The sequence below is a fragment of the Diospyros lotus genome, chromosome 6 (genome assembly GCF_014633365.1).
Source record: "Diospyros lotus cultivar Yz01 chromosome 6, ASM1463336v1, whole genome shotgun sequence".
NCBI classification, from domain to species: Eukaryota; Viridiplantae; Streptophyta; class Magnoliopsida; order Ericales; family Ebenaceae; genus Diospyros; species Diospyros lotus.
In genome coordinates this window covers 117,825-144,474 of record NC_068343.1, presented here as the reverse complement: position 1 = coordinate 144,474, position 26,650 = coordinate 117,825, and the positions used below count along the sequence as shown (strand labels likewise).

The window sequence follows — 26,650 nt, the reverse complement described above, 5'->3', positions numbered from 1 at the left end:
GCAGCAGTAGCAGGCGCACGCAGCCCAGCATGCAGCAGGCCAGGCAGAGCCAGTGGCGCAAGCAAGCAGGAGGCATGTGGAAGTGGAGGCCAGGCAGAAAGCAACAGAAGTGGAGCAACCAGATATGGAAACAGATCTGGGTTGCTGAAGTTGGAGGAAGCAGATCTGGTTCCAGATCTGGGAAGGGAGAATTAATTAATTAATTATTTGTTTTATATGGATCCCGTTAATGGTGCTATGAATGAATTTTCTTAAATAACAATTAGTCAAAAAATGAGATAGAGGCAGACCCAAGAAGATTTTGAGAAAGACATTAAAGTTTGATATGAAGTGTATGGGTCTAAATGAAGATATGACAAAAGACAGAAATACATGGAAGTCTAGAATTCATGTAGCCGACCCCACATAGTGGGATGAATGCTAGATATGTTGTTGTTGTAGGGTTTTTGATGAAGCTTGAATCATTGACAATTTATATTTATTTGAATTGATCTTCTTTATCTATGCAAAGAGTTTCTCATTATTCTTAAAGTTCTTAAATATTTGGCCAGTATTTAATTAATTTGTTATCATAGAATGAGACCAGAAGGAAAGTTTCATGATTTGATCTAGGTAAGAAACTCCATAAGAAGACAGTTGGAATGGAAGTAAATTAACTCGTGTGGAATTAAATTGAATAACCATTGATCTTAATGAATTGTTTGATATTTATTATTGTTATTGGGAAATAACTAATAAACATTGATTAATATATTTGGTATGACATGGGAAAGAATATCAATTATTTTAGGGTTATTCAACCATTACATAGATTATTAAAATTGGATTATCAGTCAAATAAATTAAATAGGATTGGTTTAAGTGAAATCAAAATACTCTAGTGTTTAATTAATATTGGTTTTTCTAGATATTCATTGATTTGTTGAAATTAAATTAACTAGTTCTATTTTCTTTAGCTTTAGTTTAGTTACAGCTTTTCTGAATAGTTTAAATAATAATAGGGTTAACACAATTTTGGTAATTAGTATGCAATTCCTGTGGAAACGATATCTTATTCACTATTTTATTACTTGAACGATTTCATATACTTACAAATTTGTCTTTCAATTATCATGGAATTGACATTGTTATGGTTCAATTCATTAGTTATTATATGCTATTGTCATGGTGTGATATATATAGAGGCTTGCTTGACCCTAATGGGCCTATGGTTCATTAAGGATTCGACACTTATCATGGCTTCCACATCAATTGCAAATAATTTTTATCTACTAAGAGTAAAGCTTCTAAAGGAAGTACAGGTAAGGAAGAGGGTCAGTCCCAGCGTTTGGTCTCTTTGTCCCTTCCTCATAAGTGAGGTTCTACTCAAGTCTCCAAACCACTTCTTAATATATATTTGAAATGAGATTGTTGTACAGACGCATCACATTACAAGAAAGAACATAAGGTAAGAAATTAATGCATTTGCCAATGCCAAGGAAGTCAAAGGTGATCCAATTGCAGATAAATTGAAAGGAAGCTGTTTAAGATGGTATGATCATGTGCAATGAAATGCAGATGAATGTGTCCATGAGGACAGGCTTTTTGATCCACATTGAGGGTGTTAAGAGAAATAGAAGAAAGCCATAGGGAACTTGAATGAAAGCAATAAGAAAAGGTATGACCTCATCAAATATTGTGAGGATAGATTTTTGATAGAATCAACTAGAACAGCGTGCACAAGTAACTAATCCAATTACTTGTAATAGATGGTTACTGAATTCAGTTGAGTGACAGAATTGCAAATAAAGTAAAGATATGACATGTAAAAATATTAGCTTCTCAAGACAAGGAAAGGATGCAGGGGGAATTTGTAGGTGAAGCCAAAATGAATAAAAGAAAAGCCCACATTAAGTTGAAAATTTACAAAATAAATTATATATTACATTGGATTGTTACCACCTGGTATATCCATGGAGTGAGCTGTTGATGTACTTCATCCATGAGTGGACCCCGCATAACAGTTAAGGATGCCTGCAAACAAATTAGAAACCAATTTAGTTGAAAAACTACACCTTAATGAAGGAACACAATTATGGTAATAGTCTTTATCATAACTCCACATAAGTCAAGGATATAGAAGAGAGTGATCACCTGGCCTTCAGGTTTTATGGGGAATGTACCATTTGGACGAAATATATAAGCCCCAGAAGCCTTCAACCACAAGGAAAAACTTTCAGAATGGTTTTTGATTGTAACATAATTCCTTCTAGATTGGACAAAGTTAGCACTGTGAATCATGTGCATAAAGACCAGTGCACACACATGACAATGAAAATATATCTGTGGTCAATAAAGGTCACCTGGGAATCTTTGTCAGTCCCATTATATCCAGAGTAGTAACTATAAGATTGCTCGGCAGATGCTGTAACCTTCCGTTATGAACAGAACAGAACAGAAAATATTAAATTGTGCAACATACTAACGCGTGTTGTAACATGTTGATTTATCAAACAGAAATTTAATTATTCATGCCTATACTCCTGATGCCACTGGCTGCAATATATCACTTAGAAAACAATTGCTACAAAACAATAATAAAAAGAAGAGAAAAAGAAAATAAGGTATTGGGTGAAAGTGATCCTTTTTAGAGAACCAGCACAACATACCAATGCATGTTATTACATGCTGATTTACCAAATGAAAAATTAATTATTCATGCCTACACTCCTGCTGCCACTGGCTGTGATATATCACTTAGAAAGCAATAACTACAAAACAATAAGAAAGAAGAGCATTGGAAAATAAGGTATTAGGTGAAAGTGATCCCTTTTAGATAACAAGATAAATAATAGCATTCCTTAGGTAATAAATAAAACAGTAGGCTCATGTTCTCATGATTAGTAGAATGAAAACAAAAACTCCAGACAAATGGAACGCAACCATCAAAGATTATAGATACCATAACAAAGGCCAAGATATAACATACCAAACTCCTGGTGTTAATGTAACGAGTAAGCTTTCCATTGTTTGCATTGTAGACTAACTTCAGATTTCCTTGGCCAACTTCAACAACAGAGTCTATTCTTCCTTCTGAAGTATATACTTTCGAAATAGTTGAACTACCTAAAGAAACCATCGTATAATTCTTAGCATTACCAATATAAGAGATTGTCTCCTGTTTACAGTTCACAAGAACAAAGGTCTAGATGTTGAAGCAATATGGTTAACCTGTCCTTTTTGCGCTAGAGACAAAGTAAGTGCTAAAACCAAGTGGTGGTACAGATACAGAAAACGCAAGCCAGTACTTAATTGTTCCAGCAGGAGATCTTCCCAAATATGCTTTAACATGGCCATATCTGATGCTTAAAGAGGAATTGGTTAGAGGAAGAATTTGAGATTCAATTTCTCTTCCAGCAGAATCCAGAACAATTAGCCCTCCAGTGGAAACCTGTAGCAGCTTCAGCTTGTAAATGTCATATAATTACCTCAATAACTCAAGAAAGCTTGTCCCACAGTTATAATAGGAAACACTGTTAAATTCAACCTTCTGAATGATTGTAACAGAGTACAACAATCCTATCCTTGACAAAAGAAAAGCACAAAAATCTCCTTGTGCTTTTGTGCCATTTGCTTTGTGTTTGAAGTAGCAGCACATGAAGGAGAGAAACAGCTAAGGCATTTGATATTCTACATTCCAGCCATATAGTATTGGTTGTTTGAATTGCTAGACAGCTGTTAAAACTTTATCTGAGAATTTAAAAAAATTTCAAAATCATTAAGTTATGTAATTAGCTCTGATATACTTGTCAGATATCAATCTGAAACTGCTTGATGTGAAATAAAACAGACATTTAAATAAATTATGCAACACCCACACAAGATCAAACTTGGAGACACACAGGTTTAATGTGATTTAACACTCTTTAAACTGCACCCTAATTAATGTTAGGGAATGAATCGAGCAATAAAAAAAACCTAGAACAAAATCACATGCGCACGCAAGACAAAATTTATGTGGTTTGACAAAGAATGCCTACATCTACAATCACACTAGGTGTTTTTCACTATTTGAGAAGGTTTTTAATTACAAGAATTATGCCCACATATTTATCGACGAAAACTAGGGCAACTAGAACTCATTCGAATAGGATGTAAAGAGAAGTAGTTTTGTTTGTTATTAAGCTGTTACTGTTGTTATAGTTGAATTCAGTTTGTTAGTTTGTTCGCTAGGATTTGTCCCCTTGTTCTTGTACAGCTGTACAAGTTAGTTGTATTTCTAACATAATCAGTTGAGTATTCAAGCCTATAAATACTCAACTGATTCTCTGTTTTTAGCAATCAAGGATTATTCTTCAGTAAATCCTAGTTTCTGTTTCTTTCAGTTCCTTTTCTTTTCTTCATAGAAGCTCTCACTTCATGGTATCAGAGCCTGAAACTTGCATCAATGGCTGGAAATCAAGAACAATGCAGTCCTCCTCCTCAAAACCAATCCTGCTCTCTGTCTTCTGCCTGGCAATCTGATTTCTCCTCTATTGTGAGAGCATTCAATTACAATTCTATCAAAATAGAGAGTAATAACTATCTGTTTTGCAAGGGCTTTTGATTTGGTTTCCTTCATCAACAAATCAGAAAAAGCTCCAGTCAAATATCTACCAGATCCAGATTCTGATGATCCTAATGAACACAGAAAGTAAATGAAGAATATCTAGCCTGGATCAAATCAGATCAGTTACTCCTAGGGTAGCTGTTCTCTGCAATAGACAAAGACGTTCTAGCTTAGGTGCTTTATTGTGAATCCTCAGCAGAGGTATGGTATGTTCTTGAGAATTTATATTCTCAGCAATCTGCTGCCAAATTGTTCCAGTTAGAACAACAATTTGAGATCTATCAAGACGGATTCTCTATCTGTGAATGACTATGTCACGAAGATTAAAATGATAGTATATGCTCTTGCCGCAATTGGTGAGCCAATTATTGACAAGGATCTTTATTAGTGATTTTAAGTGGATTGGATAGTGACTATGAATCTGTTGTCAGCTTAATTACCTATCAAATGAACGATATTAACCTAGAGAAGGTTCAATACTTACTGTTAATGCATGAACAGAGGTTATCTGTTAAACATTCCCCTTTTTCTTCAGTTTTAAATTTTGAAGGTGTACCTCCAATGACAGCAAATGTTGCATCTCACTGGTTAAGAAATGGCAGTGGTCCTGTAAAAAGTAGAGGTGGTTTTTCTAACAGAGGAAGTAGAGGCCAAGGCAGATCTAACTCTAGGAAGATATATTGTCAATTATGTGGAAAACCAAGTCATGTTGCTGACAAATGTTATCATAGATTTGACACAAATTTCCAACGTCTTCCCAGTCAAAATTCTGGCAGGGTGGATGATCTCTGTCTGATTCCAGAGCTTATCTTGTAGCCCCTAGTGATCCTAGTGTAGTATTTCTAAGTGAGACTGGTTCTATTCAAGGTTTTCAGTACAACAATTCTTTGGATAAGCAATTTTCTTCTTCAGCAACTTGCAGTGATCCGTCTTGGTTTGTTGACTCTGGAGCAACAAATCACATTAATTCCAACCTTCATAACCTTACTCTTCACCCTCCTTATCAAGGCCATGACAAAGCTGCAGTTGGCAATGGTAACAAATTATCCATTTCAAATGTTGGCCTTGGTCAACTTTATACTCAAACCAAACCTGTTTCTATTGTTTATTATCTAATGTGTTTCATGTTCCTCACATGATGAAAATCTTATACGTGTTTCTCAGCTTACTAGAGATAATAATGTAATAGCTGAGCTTCATTTTGATTCTTGTTTGGTTAAGGACAAGGACATAGTAATTGTACTACTCCGAGGGAGATGGTCTTTATCAACTGTCACCTGCACCTGCATTCAGCAGCTGGTTTTGCTTCCACTTCTTTGTCTCATTTGTCAGAACACTGTAAATCTACAGTGTCAAATTTACAGTTCCCGTCTTGTCATGCCATGGTTTTGAATAAAAACACAATACCAAATAAAACTGTGTGTGATCAGTGGCATGCCAAATTGGGCATCCTTCTTTTTCTGTACTACAAATGGTCTTGAATAAGATTCAGGTTCCTAGTTGTTCCAATTCTTCTCTTTCTTTTTGTGATTTGTGTAAACATGGCAAACTACACCAGCTTCCTTTTTCTAATTGTGAAATTACATCTAAGAAACCTTTAGAATTAGTTTATTCAGATCTCTGGGGTCCAGCTGCGAATGCATCTACTGCAGGCTATAGGTAATATATCATCTTTGTAGATGCTTATACCAGGTATACATGGCTATATCCATTGAAACTAAAATCTGATGCTCTTCCTACATTCTTTGCCTTTCACAAATTTGCTGAATTACAATATCACTCTAAACTAAAGGCTCTCCAATCTGATAATGAAGGGGAATTCCATGTCTTCTTGCCATATCCAGGTGTCATGCCATTCAACCCGTTTGACTTGTTCTCATACTCATCAACAAAATGGTGTTGCTGAGAGGAAGCTTAGACATATTGCTAAAATGGGTCTTACACTGTTAGTTCATGCTCATATGACTTTAAAATTTTGGATAGAGGCTTTTCAAACAGTTGTTTATACAATTAACCTCTTACCAGCTTTTCCTCTCAAATTTGCCTCTCCTTTTGAACTTCGTTATCATAAACAACCCAATTATCTATCCCTTCAACCTTTTGGATGTGCTTGTTTTCCTCCTTACATTTGACCCTACAACAAGCACAAGTTTGCTTTTCATTCCACCAAATGAGTTTTCATTGGTTATAGTAATGTACATGCTGGGTATAGATGTTTACATCCCACTCGTCAAGTCTATGTTTCTAGACATGTGCAGTTTAATCCTCCAGATTTTCCTTTTCCTACCCTATCTTCACCTTCTTCACATTCTGTTTCTTCTTCTTGTAGTCTGCCTAGTTCTTTTCTTCATTCCTTTTCTTCCTCTAACCCTCGAATAGTACAATCTTCTGCTCCTTTAATTCAGATACCTACTGTGCAGTCCCAAAACTCTTCATCGTTACCTACTTTATCTAGGTCACAACCAAAGCAGTCTCAGCAGCTATGATCATTGCTCCAACTCCAAGCAACTTCTGACCTCTTCACCTCATGCTTTGGTGTGTACTATAGAACCTAACTCAGTTAGTGATGCTCTCTTGGATTCTAGGTGGGTTAAGGCTATGCAAGAAGAGTTTAATGCCTTGCAACATAATGATACTTGGGAACTTGTTCCTTTTTCTCCTTATATGAATTTGGTTGTCTGCAAGTGGGTGTTTTGTGTTAAGTATAATCCAGACGGATCAATTCTGAAGTACAAAGCTTGGTTAGTGGCTAAGGGTTTTCATCAAAATCCTAGCATAACTATGCTGAAACTTTCATTCCAATGGATAAGGCACCTACTATCTGTGTTCTCCTTTCATTAGTTGTGACCTTTGGCTGTTATATTCAATAGATTGATGTGAACAATGCCTTTCTTAATAGAGATTTAACTGAAACTATATACATGTCCCAACCAAGTCTCCTTATGTCTGTCAACTAAAGAAGTCTCTATATGGTCTTAAACAAGCCCCTCGTGCTTCATACACAAAGCTTAGGATTGCAAGGTTGGGGTTTTGTAAGAGCAGTTTCTGATGCTTCTCTTTTCATTAAGAAATTTGTTCACTATGTCCATTCATTCTTGTGTATGTTGATGATATTCATGTCACTAGTTCAAATCCTAAGGCTCTTCGGTCTTTTATTCATGATTTGGACACTCATTTTTCCCTCAAAACTTTGGGTTCTGTGAATTATTTTTTGGGTTTTGAAGCCTACAGAGATAGTAAAGGCCACTATCTCACTCAGTCTAAATATGCTGTTGATTTGTTGAAAAAGGCTAGCATGCAAGATTGTAAGCCATGTTCTACACCAGTTAATCTGGGAGCTCCTCTGATCCTTCTCTATATAGAATTATCATTGGCTCCCTACAATATTTAACTTACACCCAACCTGATGTTGCCTTTGTGGTGAATGAACTCACTCGATTTTTGTCTTCTCCTAAACAACAGCATTGGCTAGCACACAAAAGGTTTTCCAAATACTTAAAAGGGGTTATTGGGTTAGGTTTTTAATTCACTCCTCCTTTTGATTTGTCTATAGAAGTTTATACTAAAGCAGATCATGCTGGGTGTAAAGTCACACACAAATTCAAAAGTGGGTTGTGTGTCTATTTTGGTAATAATATCTTCATTTGGAGTTCAAAGAAACAGTTAGTGGTTGTAAGATCAGTTGGGGAAGCTGAATTGGGCTATTCACTTTCTAAAATTCCTATCTGGTGTGATAATATGACAATTAAAAGTATTGCTGAAAATCTTGTTTGCCACTCACGCACTAAACATATTGCAATTGATATGTTAAGAGTTTATCTGGAGTATTGAGGCAGCAACAATAGTGTTTTTTTATAGGTTATTATGCAGTTTAGAGAGTAGAGATAGGCGGTGGACTCACTTGTAAATAGCTGTCAAGTTAGGGGTAAAACCGGTAATATCCAGTCTTGTAATAGCATAGGAATCGTCACCCTAATATTCTATAAACAGGGAAGGAGGGTTAGACAACACAGGCGCATAATTCAGTTGTTTCTCGAGAAAGCTTTGTGAGAGGAAAGGTTGTGATTTAGAATAGCTTTTGTAATCTTGAGAGAAAGCTTGTAATCGGGGGGTGCAACTGATGTATTGTGATCATTCTTTCAAAATCAAAGAAGGTTGCTCTTGGAGGGTTCTTAAGGCTGAATGTAGGATTGCTTATTGCAATCTGAACCAGGATAAAATTGTGTGCCTATTGTGTGGTTTGGTTGTATATCTTTCATTATTTCTTTGTTGAATTCTGTTCTTTCATTTACAGTTTATAATTTCTATTGTTGGTTGATTTCGGGTGAGGAGTGTTGAGAGAATTGACAAACTAGAAGTATTGATTGAGTTTCTAAGAGATCCTAATCCTAACATGATATTCATTTTGTTAGAGAGAAAGTTGAAAATGGTGAGGTGGAGATCAGATATGTTCCCACACAATATCAAACAGCTGATACTTTCACCAAAGGTTTGCCTACAGATTTCTCTTTCTGTGTAATAGGCTTGACCTAACATTGTCTCCTAATTGTGCTGTTCAAGATAAACTACAGCAGACTACTTCTATTAAGGATGATTCAAGCTGATTCTTCTACTAAGGATGATTTTCCTAACGTTCCAGAGTCTAATTTGAGGGGGACTGTAGAGAGAAGTAGTTTTGTTTGTTATTAAGCTGTTACTGTTGTTAAGTTGAATTCAATTTGTTAGTTTGTTCGTTAGGATTTGTCCAATTGTTCTTACTTCTTAGAACTTGTTCACTTGTTCTTGTACAGCTGTACAAGTTAGTTCTATTTCTAATAGAAACAGTTGAGTATTCAAGTCTATAAATACTCAACTGAATCTTTGTTTTTAGCAATCAAGGATTATTCTTCAGTAAATCCTAGTTTCTGTTTTCTTTCAGTTCCTTTTCTTTTTTTCATAGAAGCTCTCTGTTTTTAGGTTTCAGGGGCTCTTCCCTTGAGCCCTTGCAAGGGGTGCTACCCCCTTGACTGCCGCCCGCTGACCCAGCAGCAGAACCTTGTACCAGCTCCACATAGGTGTCATAAATCAAATCAGGCTCCACATCCCCAACAATTAATGCCCTGTTGCAATTGGATAATCAAATATGCGACTCTATTTATAGAGAGAATAAGATAGGTCAGAATTTTAAACTCACTGAGTTTTGGATTGAATAAAACAATCCTGTCATAATCATGCTTTGGGTTGGGTCATCTAAATTTGAATTTGTGGGAATCTCAACAATTCTTCACCTTTGCTTGAATTCCTTAAACATGGTGAAGATAAACCAAATCTCCACCTTCTCCAATATGCCCTACATAGGGGTAGGGCACTGAACCTAGTGAAAATTTGAAGACATTGAGTTGGATCGAAAATGAGCCCTTACAAAATCGAATATAAATGGATCAAACCAAAACTGGTTCAAAACTAAATTAAATCGACAACCCAAAACTAGCTTGGTAACCAAAACTATAATAAGTGGTATCAGAGTTGATCAGCCAACAATAACCTCTAGACAATCTCTTGGTATGAATAACAGCCAAAAAAATATAAGGTGGTCCTTTTCATGAAACAAAACACTAAAAATGTCCATCACAAGCAAAAAAGAACTATAAGGCATTTCTCATTGATATGCATCAGCCATTTTACTATATAGGGTAGTATAGGTATTTTGTGAAAGTAAATTAGGTTTGCTATAGGACAAGTAGCGTAATTCAAAAATTTGAACTTTACCCTGATCCCGACGATTGGATTAACGTTGAAATCAAAATATTCACATACATAATAAAATAAATCTAACCTTTAGATTTCTGAATCGTTTGTGGATCCGAGTCGTTCAAGTGTTTGGCCTCTAACTCGTGATACGCGGAATAGGATTACTAGCTCTCTCTCATTTTCGTGGCTTGTGTATGGAAGGAAAGAACCTCCTCGTTTCAAATCGATGCAGAAAGAAAACGGGAGAGAGTGAATGGCAACCTTTGTTTTTCAACTCTTGAGAAACACCACCACACAAACCTTGATTCTTTGGGCAACCCCTAAAAGGGTATTTATAGAGGAGCAAGGCCTCCTAAGGTTTCCTAAACCTTAATGGATATGGGCTTGCCCTTTACTAGTTCAACTGGTAATTAATTAAATGGTTTTATCCTAGTCCAACTAGGAACTTAATTAAATGGTCCAAATTCAATTATAATAAGTTTAAATAAAAAATTTGATCCAAATCCAATTTAGCCTAAATATAATATTTAATTTAATATTTGACCTAAATATATATATATATTATTTTCTATTTGCCACTCCAACAAATATAGGAAATTATTAAATTAGAATCTCTTTCCTAATTTAATCAATTGCCATTTTAAAAAACTCTTTTCTTTATGATGACCCCTTATCAAATTGACGTCATTATGTCTATTTGTTCTTTTTCCATGAGAACCTACGACAGCACAACTTCTTACCAAAATGTTCCACTTAACTATACATCTGCTCTCCTGATTTAAGCCAGGGACCGTACCTTTGACATATGACTCATTAGGCTTCCAAATATGTTGGCAATGTGTTGGTACTAACACATAAGACAAAATTAGCCTCTAGCAAAGCATCATGCCTACCCAATTATTCAGAAGGATTCATAATCCGTAAACAACCTTTCATGAGCATGATTACCATGTAATTCGATCGTCTCATCAATGTATCTTCTGTGATCTCAAGTTTGGTAATGTGTTGCTTGATTATGATCACATGAGTTTTCTTCGGTCCTCCAAATATCCTCACTCAATAGAAAGTGAATCAATAACTCCTTATTAATCTCTTTCACCATAGCCATGGATTTAAAATGAATATCCACCAAAGGCGCCTTAGATACATCATCCTCTATCAAGGGATAGATGAGTCCCATCTTAGTTATATACCCATCTCTATAAGCCGCATGATATGCCCAACGATTGCCCATGTGCAACTTTTGTCTAGACCCATCATAACAATGTCAAAATATACCGGTCTTCTTATGAGATGACAGTGACAACCTCAGGTCCAAGGATTAGTTACACCCATCTTGTATTAGAATTCCATCAACATATAACCAAAATGGATTCTCATGGCGAGTCATGTCTAGTGGCATGTTCTCCAACATTGGTCACCTATGTATTTGTCTAGGTATCCCCATACCTATGGGGGTGAGACCCCCAATGCTATCCGATAGCAAAAACATAGCACATACAAGTCTTACTCCAATTGTCAATGTCTATTATTGGCATTGCTATCATTTGGGACATTTAATGATATTTACAAACTGCGATACATCATCTCACATCTTTATAGATTAATCACAGTATACATCATATGGACTTCTATTTAGTATCATCCAATCATTACAATAATAACAAGAAACTAATAGAACAACTTCTTATAAGATTAAATAACTCTTTATTTAATAATAAATATGATTGCAATTGTCAGTATACAACATGCCTAATCTGATTGGGTCTAGGGCATCTACACTAACATTTTGCATGAAGTAAATATCATGTCACATTTATGATGAGAGAGAATTTTTAGCTAAACCCCCCAAAATTCACATTTTGGCACCTAGACCCAAAATATTTAATATTTCTATATCTGTTTTCCTTGAGATTTGGATTTTTCAGATTATGCGAAATAAGAATTAATTAAAAAAAAATCCTAAATTCTGAGTAAATTGAGATTTTCTAAGTTTTTTTGTGTAGCCATCAATCCCATATCAAGTACTTTTTTTGTTGTTGATACGATATGTATCAATACGAGCGTATTTCAATATTCTATTTTGCTTTTCTCATTGTATACATTTAATAAAAAAATCCTAAGTTTGAGTAAATGGAGATTGGCTAGGTATTTTGTGTAGCTATCAATCCTATTTAGACAAAGTACTATATTTTTTGGTTGGTATATTGTACCAATACAAGTGTATTTCAATTTACCATTTCGAATTATCACTACGTTAAACAATGATGACAAGAATAACATTACGCCTTAACGCCACTAAGTGGGATTGGCTATACGGATCCTAGCTACCATATGTATTATATAATATGTAATTTTACTAGTGAAATTTGAACTACATAATATGATATTACTTACTTTTGCTATTATCCAGGATCAATTATTCGAAATAATATAAGAATATAATCAAATAAATGGCATTTCCATAAATGACATAATATTGATGGTTATTATTCATATATATTCAAAATACAGGTATGAACTTTTTCAAAATTCTCCCCATTCTTATTATTTAATACCAATCAATTTTAAGTTATGATGTACAAGTTTTTTTTTCCTTGAGAGTTTTGGTCCTTTTTTATGTTACGGCTTCAATGATAAAAGATTAAGTTTGCTTATAGTTTGAGTAATTCTCTTAACATTTCTAGTGTTGAAAGCTTTACTGTTTCTTATAGTCAGTCTAAGCCTCAAAGGAGCAAATTTGCATTAAATAGCTTACAACTAGTATAAAAATAGTTAAATCTTTTAACATGGATCTCAGACACAACCAGATTTCATTCAGGCATAATCCTCCTAGTGATGCTATACAGCCCAAGTACAGTGAATAATGGACTAGGGCTACTACATCAACACCCAAACGTAGTGTTAAATTTGCAGAGATTCAAACATTTTTACACACAAACACAAGTAAAATAGTTAGTTCAGAACTAGAGGCTCAGGATTGCACAATATAATATTGAAATTGAAATTTTGACACCACCACCACCCTGTACCCCAGAAAGGTGGTGGATGTGATGATTAGGAAAAAGAATCAGTATTGTTTGCATCCATGACATAAGAAGAGTTGGTGACAAGGCTAAAATGTTGTCTAAGTCAATAAAAAAAAATCATTTCTACAAATGATGAGCAAAATAGGTCATTTGTCTAGTCAATATTAGTCAACAGATGAAAAGTTGAGATGGCACTACCAGTAGCGAGACTTCCTGCCAACATGTCATGCCTTGAGGTCTTTACCTATTTTCTGACACTTGGACCCTAGATGCCAATATGAAATCTCAAGGGGGCAAAATGAGATTAACACTGCAAATAACTTATCATTATTGAGATTCAATTATGAATAATCCTCTTTAAAATTCATCTTATGCTTTAATCAAACAGGGAAAGAGCAAGAACTGTGAGGTGTTATCATTTTCAACGATCCCAACTCTCATAGGCCAATTTAGCACTCACTTGACAATCATGTATTATTCATGAGCTAAGAAAAATAAACATTTCTGCTATGTTCATGTAGGGATTTTGACAACATTGCTCACTCCATGTTATGTGTAACAAAGCAAAAGAACTGAGACACTTAGGGATTCTTGCCCATACCCTCAGACACCAAAAAAAAAAATATGATCAATTTGGATGTACAACTATTAGTCATTCTTCCTTTAGTTTTTAAGATTCTAAGACCTAAAAAGTTTAATTGTTAGTGAACAAAGCTTTCTACAGCGTACCTGTTCATGGTTTTTTCCAACATGTAGAATGTAAAAACAATGTATACTTCCACAAAATAATAAAAACAAGGCTAAATTACATTTGACACCCTTGAGGTTAGGAAAAAAAAATGAACACCTTCAACTTGTCAGAAATGACAAAGACCTCCCATGTCATTTGTTAATTGTATAAATTGACCATTTGCCCCCCTTAATTTTTAAAATCTTCCCCCCCCCCCCTCTCTTCCGGGGGCTCCTCTCTATATTTAATTACACATTCAATTGCCAAAGTATAATGTAATTACAGAAAATATTACTATGCATATAATAAAATATACATTGTTTAAAATATAAATAGAAACTTAAATTGAAAACATATATTAATATGCTTGTGAGAAGTTAGAGCTAGAACTCTAACCTAAAAAGCCAGCTTAATAGGTGGAGGGATCCTCCTCTTTATATATAGCCCAGGTCTCCCTTGCTGAGGCGATGTGGGATTCTCACACTCCCCCCCACGCCGAAACTTCTCCAGTAACTGATACATGCCCAGGTGATTGGGCAGGGTACTAGTCCATGACTACGACCGAGGGTAGTCCCCCAACCAAGGGTTGGCTCTAATACCATGTGAGAAATCAGAGATAGAACTCCAACCTGAAAAGCCAACTTAACAGGTGGAGGGATCCTCCTCCTTATATATAACCCAGGTCTCCCTTGCTAAGGCAATGTGAGATTCTCACAACACTTATATATAAATATCTAAACATATTGGTAACAGAAATATAAAATTTATAAACTAAAACTAAAATATTTAAACTGCGTTCTCTTTGTTGTTTTCAGGCCATTTTTAGTTTCTAGTTTTCTAAAACAATGAAAATGTGTTTACTTTGTCATTTTAAAAAATGCATTTTCGAAAACAAGAAATTTTTTTATAAAACAAACTCAAAACAATAAAATGTTGTTTTGGTTGTTTTCAACCAAAACAATCTCTAAATCCAAAACATAGAAAACACAAACTATTTTTCATGTTTTGCCTCTAAAAAAGAAAAGGGAAAAAAAAGAAAATAAGGAAGAAAAAAAAATTTATTCTTAAATTTTAAAAATAAAATTATATATTGTTAGAATTTGAATTAGTCTAGCTATTTAGTTTCAGTAAAGGGCAGGATTCTTAATTGGGGAATGATTGTATTCTTATATTTTATGTGTTTAGAATATAACGAAAATATCTACTTTTAAGTTATTTCCGGATAGGCCTTGTGTTCCCTTATTATTGCATTTCAGTCTTTAAGTTGTAACCACCTCTATATCTTATAAATAGAGGCGGGTAGGTTCTTAGGAGGTATGAGTTTTTTAGTGATTCATTCATTCGATTTTCTGTCTTACGCAAATTCTAGAGAATAGAGAGAGAGCTAAGGCTCCGTTCTTGGTATTCTTTAGAGGTGAGGCTATTGATTCATAGCTAGGTGTAATCGAGAAAGGGAATTGTTGTAATCTTGAACTTCTTTTCTAGTGGATTTTCTAAAGGCTTCGGCAATCTGGATGTAGGGCATTTTCATGCCTGAACCAGGATAAGTTCTTGACTCTCTTATTTCTGTTATTGTTCTCTATTTGTTCTGTTTGCATTTCTTTTATGTTTCTAGTTCTATCGGGTAAGCATTTGGGCGTGAGAGAGTGTTTTAATTGTGAGGAATCCGATCATAGATTCAATAATTTGGTATCAGAGCCTAGGATTTCACATAATTACTTTCAGGATTCATCCAAGAACCCTTAGATCAGTCTTAGAAATCTTTAAGAAATGGCGATGTCCGGTTCCACATCAAGATATGATATTGAAAAATTCAATGGCTCAAACGATTTTTCTTTATGGAAAATCAAGATGCAAGCCCTCCTCGAAAATCTGGGTTTAAAGGAGGCACTAAGGGAGGAACCAAGGGATAAAGAAAAGGTAGGGGATAGTGCTAAAACCCTCTCGGCAGAACAGATAACAGACATAGAAGAGAAGGCTTTTAATACTCTAATCCTTAGTTTAGGAGATAAGGTATTAAGGGAAGTGTCTAAAATGACTACTACCTTAGAAATCTGGAAGAGATTGGACAACCTTTACTTAACAAAAATCCTGTCAAGCAAGTTATATCTAAAGACCAAATTCTTTACATTTAAGATGAAAGAAAAACAAAAGCTATAAGACCACATAGACGAATTTAATAAACTATGCCTAGACCTAGAAAACATCAATGTAAAATATGATGATGAAGATAGGGCATTAGTTTTATTACATTCTTTGCCTCGGTCATATGAGCATTTTGTTGACATCCTGCAACATGGTAGAGATAAGTTGTCTTTAGAAGATGTTATAGGAGCCCTAAATTCAAAAGACTTAAGGTATAACCAGGAAGAAAGATCCTCCAGTGGTGATGTTCTGATTGCAAGATCTAGGGGTACAAAAAAAGACTCAAAAGGCAAAAATAAATCTAGGTCTAAGTCAAGAAATGGGAGGGGTCCGGTTAAGTGCTATCACTGTCAAGAAGAAGGGCATTTTAAGAGAGATTGTCCAAAGAGGAAGAAAGAGTTCAAGGATAAAAATGCCTCGGATGGTGGAGTTTCAGTGTGTGAGTTTGGGTACGACAGTTCTGATGCATTGGCTGTATCTCAGAACTCGGGAAAAGATATGTGGATCTTGGATTTAAGTTGTTCCTTCCACATGACACCCAATAAACACTGGTTTGCTAGTTACCAAGAAGCTGATGGGGGCAAGGTTCTTCTTGGAAATGATCATGAGTGTAAGGTAGGAGTAGGAGATGTAAGGCTTAAAATGCCTGACAATACCTACTAGACCCTTCAAGGGGTAAGGTTCATCCCGGAGTTAAAAAGGAAATTAATCTCTCTAGGAGCATTAACTAAAATTGGCCATAGTTTTAAGGGAGAGGGAGAAATTCTTAAGGTCACAAGCGGATCCCTAGTATGTATGAAGGCCAACCAGCAGAATGGAATTTATATTCTGCAAGCTACTGCTTTAGATGGGGAAGTAGCAGTGGGATTATGGCACCTTAGGATGGCTCACATTAGTGAGCTTGGTCTTAAAGAATTAGCAAACCAAGGGATTTTAAAAGGAAACCAAGTGGCAGGTTTAGATAAGTGTGAATCATGTATCTATGGGAAGACCACTAAGGTAAAATTCAATAAAACTGCTATTCACTAATCCAAGGGACCTCTAGATTACATCCATAGCAACTTATGGGGGCTAGCCTAAACTGTTACTTATGGTGGAGCTAGGTATTTTTTGTCCATAATAGATGATTTCTCTAGAATGGTATGGATCTATGTTTTGAAAACAAAAGAGCATACTTTTGAGGCATTTAAAACATGGAAAACCATGATAGAAAATCAAAAGGGAAGGAAGATAAAGACCATTAGGACTGACAACGACCTTGAATTCTGCAATAAGGAGTTTACAGATCTATGTAAAGGAAGTGGGATAGTTAGGCATTGACTATCCCAGGAAACCCTAGATAAAATGGTCTTGCCGAGAGTATGAATAGGACTCTCTTAGAGAGAATTAGGTGTATGTTGTTCCATGCAAACCTCTCAAAGGCATTTTGGGGAGAAGCAGTGAATACTGCAGCCTATGTGCTAAATAGATCTCCTTCAGCTGCCATAGAATTTAAAATTCCTTATGAGAAATGGACAGGTCACCAACCTAGCCTAAAACACCTAAGGGTATTTGGGTGCATAGCATATGCCCATGTAAAACAAGGAAAGTTGGAACCTAGGGCGCAAAAATGCATTTTTATAGGATATCTAGCTGGGGTAAAAGGGTACAAACTATGGAATCTAGAACCTGAAAACCAAAGGATTTTAGTTACAAGGGATGTCATCTTTGATGAGAAATCAGTAGCTAAGGGTCTGCATGATATTGGTAGAAATAAGCCATCATCTACAATAGAAAATGTAGAAATAGGATGGCAGGAAGATTCTCCCAGTGCAAAAACATCTGGCTCGCAAAGCCAGGACTTGGATCATCAAGTAAACCTAGAAGAACAAATAGTAGACCAAGACTTTGACCCTCATGGAGAAAGAAAAGAGGGATCAGATGCAGAAGATGAGCCTAACCAGCATAGGTATAATGTTGCTAGGGATAGGCAGAAAAGGCAATCAAAACCTCCTAAGAGAGATGGATTTGCAGACCTAGTTTCCTATGCACTTACAAGTGCATCCGAAGTTGTAGGTGATGAACCTCAATCTTATGAGGAAGCAATAGCCTCTAAAGACTCAAGTAAGTGGATTGAGGCTATGGAATCAGAAATAAACTCTCTAAGGAAAAATCAAACCTGGACCTTAGTTGTTAGACCTAAGAAGCATAGAATAGTGGGCTGTAAATGGCTCTATAAAATAAAGGAAGGAGCTGGGAGTGATTCTAAGCCTTGAAATAAAGCTAGGCTGGTTGCAAGAGGATTTACTCAGGTTGAGGGAGTTGATTATAATGAGGTTTTTCCCCCTGTTGTAAGGCACACCTCAATAAGAATGCTTCTAGCCATGACTGCTCACATGGATTTGTGCTTAGAACAAATGGATGTTACTACTGCTTTCTTACATGGAGAATTAGATGAAAAGATTATCATGGAGCAGCCAAAGGGGTTCAAATCTAAAGGAAAAATAGAGCAAGTATGCCTTCTTAGGAAATCCCTATATGGGCTTAAACAATCCCCACGCCAATGGTATAACAGATTTGATACTTTTATGATTGATCATGGGTTTGTAAGAAGTTCATATGATTGTTGTGTATACTTTAAAGAAGTATCAAACATCATATTCTTGTATCTTCTATTATATGTTGATGATATGTTGATTGCAAGTCAATCAAGGGAAGAAATCCAGCAGTTAAAACTGGAATTAAAGTCAGCATTTGAAATGAAAGATCTAGGAGAAGCAAGAAAGATATTGGGAATTGAAATTAAGAGGGATAGAAAGATAAGAACCCTAGGCCTATCTCAAGAGAATTACTTAAGAAAATTAATTCAAAGGTTTGGCATGGCTGAAACAAAGGCTGTTAGCACTCCGTTTGCTCAGCACTTTAAACTTTCAGCAAGTCAATCCCCTATAAACAAGGACGATAAGGCAGAAATAAGGGATGTTCCATACTCTAGTGCAGTAGGGAGCTTGATGGACAACATGGTCTGTACTCGGCCAGATCTTGCCCATGCCATGAGTGTGGTCAGCCGATTTATGGCAAACCCAGGGAAGGCTCATTGGGGTGCAGTCAAGTGGATGTTTAAATACCTAAGAGGATCATTAGGTACTGGTTTAGTTTATGGTGGAGCAGGGAGAGAATTAGAAGCTAAGATCCTAGGATACTCCGATGCAGATTATGCAGCGGATCAGGATAGGAGAAGGTCAACCACAAGCTATGTCTTCAAGGTTTGGGATGCCACAGTGAGCTGAAAGTCTGGTCTACAATATGTTGTAGCTTTATCCACTACTGAGGCATAATATATTGCCTTAGCAGAGGCAATAAAGGAGGCTATGTGGTTGAAAGGGCTTCTAGGAGAATTGCTAGGAAATAGATACAACCCTAAGATGTGATAGCCAAAGCGCCATTCACCTAGCTAAAAACCAGGCACACCATGAACGCACAAAACATATTGATGTTCAATTGCATTTTATTAGGGAAATTCTTGACAGGAAACTGCTGAAGCTGGAAAAGGTAGCAGGAGAGGAAAATGCAGCGAACATGTTCACCAAGGCTGTTCCAGCAGCCAAGATGAAGCACTGCATGCCGCTACTTAATGTAGCTTGAAGAAGTCTAAGCACTTAAGCTTAGGAGGAAGCCTGAAGATGGAAGAAAAGAAAGTTGTTGCAGAACCTGGAAGATTGAAGAATAAAAGCTAATCTAATCAAATTGGTGGAGAAATTGTTAGAATTTGTATTAGTCTAGCTGTTTAATATCAGTAAAGGGCAGGATTCTTAATTGGGGAATGATTGTATTCTTATATTTTATGTGTTCAGAATATAACGGAAATATCTACTTTTAAGTTATTTCCGGATAGGCCTTGTATTCCCTTATTATTGCATTTCAGTCCTTAAGTTGTAACCGACTCTATATCTTATAAATAGAGGCGGGTAAGTTCTAAGGAGGTATGAGTTTTTCAGCGATTCATTCATTCGATTTTCTGTCTTACGCAAATTCTAGAGAATAGAGAGAGAGCTAAGGCTCGGTCCTTGGTATTCTTTAGAGGTGAGGCTATTGATTCATAGTTAGGTGTAAGAGAGAGAGGGAATTGCTATAATCTTGAACTTCTTTTCTAGTGGATTTTCTGAAGGCTTCGACAGTCTGGACGTAAGGCATTTTCATGCCTGAACCAGGATAAGTTCTTGACTCTCTTATTTCTGTTATTGTTTCTATTTGTTCTGTTTGCATTTCTTTTATGTTTCTAGTTCTATCGGGTAAACATTTGGGCGGGAGAGAGTGTTTTAATTGTGAGGAATCCGATCCTAGATTCAACATATATTTATTTAACATTTAAAAAATATAGTATATTTATATTATAATTAAAAATATTGAATAACATATAATATATTATTAAGTATATTACACATATTATATATAATAATATTTAATATAAATTATCACTCAGATGTCAGCAATTTATTAATTAAATTTATTATTTTATTTTAATAGTAAAATTTTATTAAAAAGAGTTAATTTCATCATTTAATAATTAAATTCATTAAATAAAATATTATAAAATAATTTTTCTCAAAATTCTAAAATAAATGTGTTTTCTAATGATGCAATCTTATCATTTATAATTACATTATGTAATATTAATTCACATCTTTAATTTTTATTTTAATGCTTCCTATTTATAATAATATTATGATCACACTTGTTATTTGTTTTAGTTAATTTATTTATTTATTCAAAATTAAATAATTTTAATTTTTTGGATAATTAAATTCACTTAATAAAATGTCATTAAAAAAATATTTTTAAAATTTTAAAGAGAACGCGTTTTCTAGTTTTTTGTTTTGAGAAATAGTTTTTCAAAATGACAAAAAAAATGCATTTTCAATTTTCTAAAAATAGATTATCAAAACAAAAAATAGAAAATGAATTACAAATAAAAAATAAAGAGAACACAACTTTATTTTTTAAAATATGAATATAAACTTAAAATAAAAATATATAAATATATCTTTATATACTAAATATAACATAAATATATATATAAATATACTTTAGACAATATAAACTAAATGTATATAACAATGAACTAAAATACATATTTTTAAAAAATATAAATATAAACTTAAACTAAATATATATAAATATTTTCTGAACAAAAAAATAAACTAAATATAGATATATGCACATATACAAAGATTTGTATATACACACACACACACACAAACTAAACTAATATATAGAAATATAGTTGAAAGTAACAAAATCACAGGCACCAGCCAGCTGCTGGTGCTGCCAGGCAAACCTGGATGGGGGTGTTACTGGTTGCAACGAACCCCCATGGGGGATGCAGCAAAGCCCCTTCCCATGGGGGCATTTTTTGAAAATCTAACAAAAGTTTTCTCATGACAGGGGGGGAAAGTGATACACAATCAAAAACCTCAAGAGAGGTCTCTGTAATTTTCGATAAGTCTAGGATGTCCATGCCATTTTGCTAAACCTCAAGGTGTGTGTAATTTACCGTAAAAACAACAATACATACTTTCACAAGATAATATTAAAAAACAACAATAATAACATACCAAACCTTGATTCCCACTATATGGGCCTCTAGTCATTTCTACCTATGGCTTTATCTTTCGTAAAACTAACTAATATCATATCTAAGTGTTTCCACCAAGATTTTCTTGGTCTTCCTTTATCCATTTCAATAAATACTTATTCTATTCCATCCACTCTCCTCAGAGGAATCTTTATTAGCCTTTTTTTTTTTCTCAAATGACCAAAAATCTTAATCGTGTCTCACATATCTTATTTTCGTTAGGAACCATTCTAACCTTATTACAAATAACCTCATTTTTATTTAATTTATTTTTCGTATGGCCACACATCCAACTTAGCATCCTCATCTCCATTATGGCACATGGTGCCTTATGGCCTAAGTTTTGTGCCATATAACAAAACTGGTCTTAATAATTGTTTTATAAAACTTTCACAAGATAATAAAATATGAACTTATTGGTAACAGAAAAAAATGAAAAATTTATATATATATATATATAAAAGACATAATTACTTGTTGCCATGCTTTTCTTTTTTTTTTTTCCTCTCTCTCTCTCCAATTTCTAAGTCAACATACTCAAATATATTGGATCTGCATCTCATATCTATATCCTGCTCTTGACATCATGGGCTTTTCTAGCATCATAGGGTGGGGGGGAAAATGCAAGTGTAGTAGACAAAATTGGAGTACTCACAGGAATCCGAATTGCTTCCTCCCTCTTCCATCCTAATGGATTGTAGACAACTACCACCTACAGAACATGAGGGAAAAAAATGATACTTTGGCACTAATATGTCAGCTCTCTCTAATCTTCACCACAATCAAACTATAATAAATGAAGAAACACAGAAACAATATAAAAATAAAGTTCAATTATCATCCTCACCAAGCTTTTCCCATCAGGAAGAGCAGCTTCTGTTGGAGGACAATAACTTACATTAAGGAGGGGACACTAACAAGAAGGAAAATCAACAAATTAGCGTGCAGTATTTAAATAAAAAAGAAGATAAAATATAGAGTTGTTGACTTCTATATGAGGTAGGACATATACCAATATGATAAGGAAGGGAAAAAAATTTCATTTTTCTTCTTATCTCAAAATTCTCTCAAATACTCTTCCAGAAAAAGTTATATGCAGTTTTCCTCCTAGTGTACTCAACTGTGGTTATTAATGAAGAATAAGACATGAAAAGGAGAACATAGTGATTACACAGTATTCATCTTGCAAGACTCTAAATTTTGCTCGGTGGTCAAAAATCACAACTAGCACATACAACAAAATTTATCAGAGGGTAAAAAGTAACCTGCCAGTGTACAAGGTGAAAGAATATTATGTGTAGTAGTTTTAGATTATTATAATTCTGCACTAACTGAGACTTAGTAGTTTAGATTATTAGTTATTAATACAAGAAAGATGATTTGCTCATTTTAGTTATCAAAAAAGTGAGGAAATCAACTTTTACAGCTGTCTTTTTGGGGGGAAAATGAGGATTAGCTTGATAGCAATGGTAAGGTTGTTCCGCCATGATATGGGTTCAAGTTGTGGAAACAACACCTCTACTAAGCAAGGGTGAGGTTGCGTACAAAACGACCCTCCTCCAACCCTAACAAAAAGGGGAGCCTCATGCATTGAGGATGCCTTTTTTGGGGGAAAAATGTTTGCACAAGGCCCTTTTTGGGGAAAATGTGTTGCAGAATGCAGTTGTATGCACATGAATGTAATTTGTTTATTATTGGGACAGAATGAAAACATAGGCTACTAAGAACCCTAGCAGCAGTGAATATATTGCACAGGTTTGTAAATGTATATTGCCTGCTGAAACTTGAGAACTGAGTCTTCATGTCCAGTACTTGATCTTGACTCTGCCAATATAGCAAGTGATGATGCAACCACCTTCTCAGCCTGAATAATGTTATAGTACTATTAGCACTTCATCTACTACAATTTTTTATATGTGATGGAATAAAAATTAGAGATCCTAAAGGCATCTAAGAGCATATGCTTCCAAGTGTCAAATCGATCCCACCTCTGCATAGCCTATTGAAAGTCGCATTGCATAGTCAGCAGCCACATGCTGTCTCTCTGTCCCACTAACTGCATCATGATGCTGAGCAATTGCCAGAGCATCGGCCAATGCATCTGTATTTGGCCCTGACCTGCTCCTACCTTTAAAAAACTCCAGTTGTCTTGCTGCCTATTGAGTGAAAAGAAATTAAAACATAAAAAACAAACCCAAGGTAGTTATGTAACTGTGGTAGTCAACTACTACACCCACACTTCACAATTAACATATAAAAGTCTAGAAATTGTACCAAATAGTAACCACTCATCATTCTGACATAACCCTTGAAAGCTGGCCTACTTGTAAAATAACCTGTCCAGTAAGCATTTTCCCGATCTGCATATCTAAAAATGCATTCTAATCTGTAAGAAAAAGTCAAAAACAATTTAAGTAGGATCAACCAGATGCAGTGTAGTTTCACATCAGACTTACGGAAAAAAATCACCAGTTTTAAGAGGCCATGATTCATTCATTGCATGTTTTGAGTTAGTGTAAATGGATGGGGTTGAATATAAAGCGTTGACACGTCCATCCTGACAGCATTCCAATAAAAGTCAATTCAGAACTAGAGTTTGAAAAGGATAAATCTATATGATAAAGAGTATATGAAACCACTTGGTAATAAAATGTGATACAAATGTCTATTTTCTTATTCACTTGAATTGAGGGAAAAGCTCATAAAATGGTTACCAAATTGACATAATGAATAAACTTATCCATCTGCCTGAACCATGAATTTGCATATTGATATCGGAAATCAGTCCCCATGAGCCACATTATATGGTTTGTCCTGGTCACATTAGCCTACAAAAGAGTGATGTGGCACAGATGTAATCACTATGAAATGGAATCACAACATATCAGGACAGAAATAGTAATATTCTTTATGCTTGAATCACTGAATTGAAAAACAAAACAAAACAAGCAACTGACAAGATTTGAAAATAATAAGTACTAGTAAACATGATACCCAGATAAACATATGGTTGATGCATCCAAATATTTTCTAATATGCTATCCTTTTTTCAATGTATTCAAATACATCCAAACACTTATCTAACCTGACTTCAGTCTTTTTAACATTGTGTTGTTGAACGGGGCAAAGATAAGCACGGAAAGAAGTTGAAGTGGTTTAAAATACTGATAAAAAGAAAACAAGATATATCTCTGCAGAAGAGGAAACATAAGAAGTAGGTAAAGTTCAATTTCTAGATTTACCTGTGCCACTGCAGCAGCTACAAAATCATTAATCCGCTCTTCAACATTATAGTCAAAGAGGAGAACATCATCCTTCAAATGGGAAGCTTTCATAAGTGGAAAAAGAAAATGATAATCATTTAGAAAGGTTAATGTACTGAAGATCTCTTTATTAATTTACCTGAATAGGAGGGGACACATCATTTATTTCAAAGGTGAAACCATCAGGAGGATCATAATGCCTAGGGAATATGCCAGTGAATATCTACAAATACATATAATGATGAGAAGAAAAATAGTTTCTTCTATGACGCTAGCCAAAGCAATACTCATTCTCAAGGCAAATCATTAAATCCCAGAGCAGCTTTGCACATATTTCCAAGGCTCAAACCTGAGAAGATGAACCAAGGGACTTTGAACCCTGCCAAACAACCTCAAGTGTCTTCTCATTCTTCCTCTTTGCTCTGTCTTGGTAATCAATCCGTGCAAAAAAGAGTGAGTCAAATCCTAGCTGCAATTGGGAAATAAGTTAGATAGGTCCTACTAATTTTTTCTTAAAAGAAAAATGTAGGACCTATAGCTGACATATGACATACCCCAATCTCAAAAAATTTAGAACAATTTATAAAATGCAGACTTATATTACTAGGCTTCAATTTTTCACTTTGTTTCCATGTACATCCTTGATTCAAAAGTGTCCTCATTCAAAAGTGTCCTCATGTTACGTAAAGTTACAGAAAAATGTTTTATATGTACAGGAGAACATAAGATTCAATAAATTACATGTTATACATACCTCTGCGCCAAGCAAGTAGGCTTGAACAGCAGAATGCCCAAAAGGATCAATCTGCCAACCAACTCTTGGTTTCTGACCAAATTCTTCTTTGATGAACTGATGCCCAATAGTTGTCTGATCGACTAGGTCAATGTAATGTGGGGTTGCCTCATCATGCATACAAAATCCCCCATTTCTAAATCCAAATGAAATATAAAAATTAAATTAAAATAATTCATGTGGAAAGAATTTTCTACTTCTGCAATTGGATGTCATAACTTCTCAACGAAAAGAAGTAATCATACAATAGAATTCTATCATTCAGCTGCGTAAAACAATATATAATCGAAATAAATGAAAAGTAAATATATAACTTTGCACCAAAGAAAATTTTACATGAATTCAAGTTGACCGGAGTCCACCAGTTGTCTGACTTTAATCTTGCGCGCCTCGCTCTGTTGTCTCCACCACCGCTGGAAGAACGCCTGAAAATATGAGCGAATGGAAACCACTAGTCATTCAGCATGCACTTACGCCCGAAAAAAATTAGTTCTACATACGTGTCAAATTATTCGGGTATGCATGCATACGCGGTTAAACTTCACACGAAGTAGAAGAAAATTAGCGTTTACCATTTCAACGTAAATGAACCTGCGGTTCTTATCATCTAACAAAGCCGAAATTACAGAGTCCAAGACGTTCTGGACGCACGCTCCCTGCTCAAAGCAAAAAAAAGAAAAACAACAACAACGATGATGATAAATCCTCCAGTGGATTATGATCACAGCTATGCGAATCGCCCTTAATTTCAAGGAATG

The 26,650-nt window shown here is 35.0% G+C and overlaps 1 protein-coding gene across 1 annotated transcript in view; it reads right to left on the bottom strand.

Annotated features, from left to right (window-relative positions):
* LOC127803326 (alpha-mannosidase At3g26720-like) overlaps positions 1–26,650 on the bottom strand; it is a 42,041-nt gene that overhangs the window by 14,715 nt on the left and 676 nt on the right. The window contains exons 2-19 of the mRNA XM_052339456.1: positions 26,465–26,548; positions 26,229–26,317; positions 25,854–26,028; positions 25,449–25,568; positions 25,239–25,322; positions 25,079–25,150; positions 24,551–24,664; positions 24,293–24,393; positions 24,111–24,204; positions 23,825–23,992; positions 23,611–23,700; positions 22,684–22,749; positions 22,492–22,548; positions 3,211–3,430; positions 2,969–3,105; positions 2,343–2,411; positions 2,134–2,193; positions 1,942–2,013 (exon numbers count right to left, since the gene is read on the bottom strand). Coding sequence (XP_052195416.1) covers positions 1,942–2,013; positions 2,134–2,193; positions 2,343–2,411; positions 2,969–3,105; positions 3,211–3,430; positions 22,492–22,548; positions 22,684–22,749; positions 23,611–23,700; positions 23,825–23,992; positions 24,111–24,204; positions 24,293–24,393; positions 24,551–24,664; positions 25,079–25,150; positions 25,239–25,322; positions 25,449–25,568; positions 25,854–26,028; positions 26,229–26,317; positions 26,465–26,548 — 1,872 coding nt within the window. The remainder of the gene's footprint in view (positions 1–1,941; positions 2,014–2,133; positions 2,194–2,342; positions 2,412–2,968; positions 3,106–3,210; positions 3,431–22,491; positions 22,549–22,683; positions 22,750–23,610; positions 23,701–23,824; positions 23,993–24,110; positions 24,205–24,292; positions 24,394–24,550; positions 24,665–25,078; positions 25,151–25,238; positions 25,323–25,448; positions 25,569–25,853; positions 26,029–26,228; positions 26,318–26,464; positions 26,549–26,650) is intronic.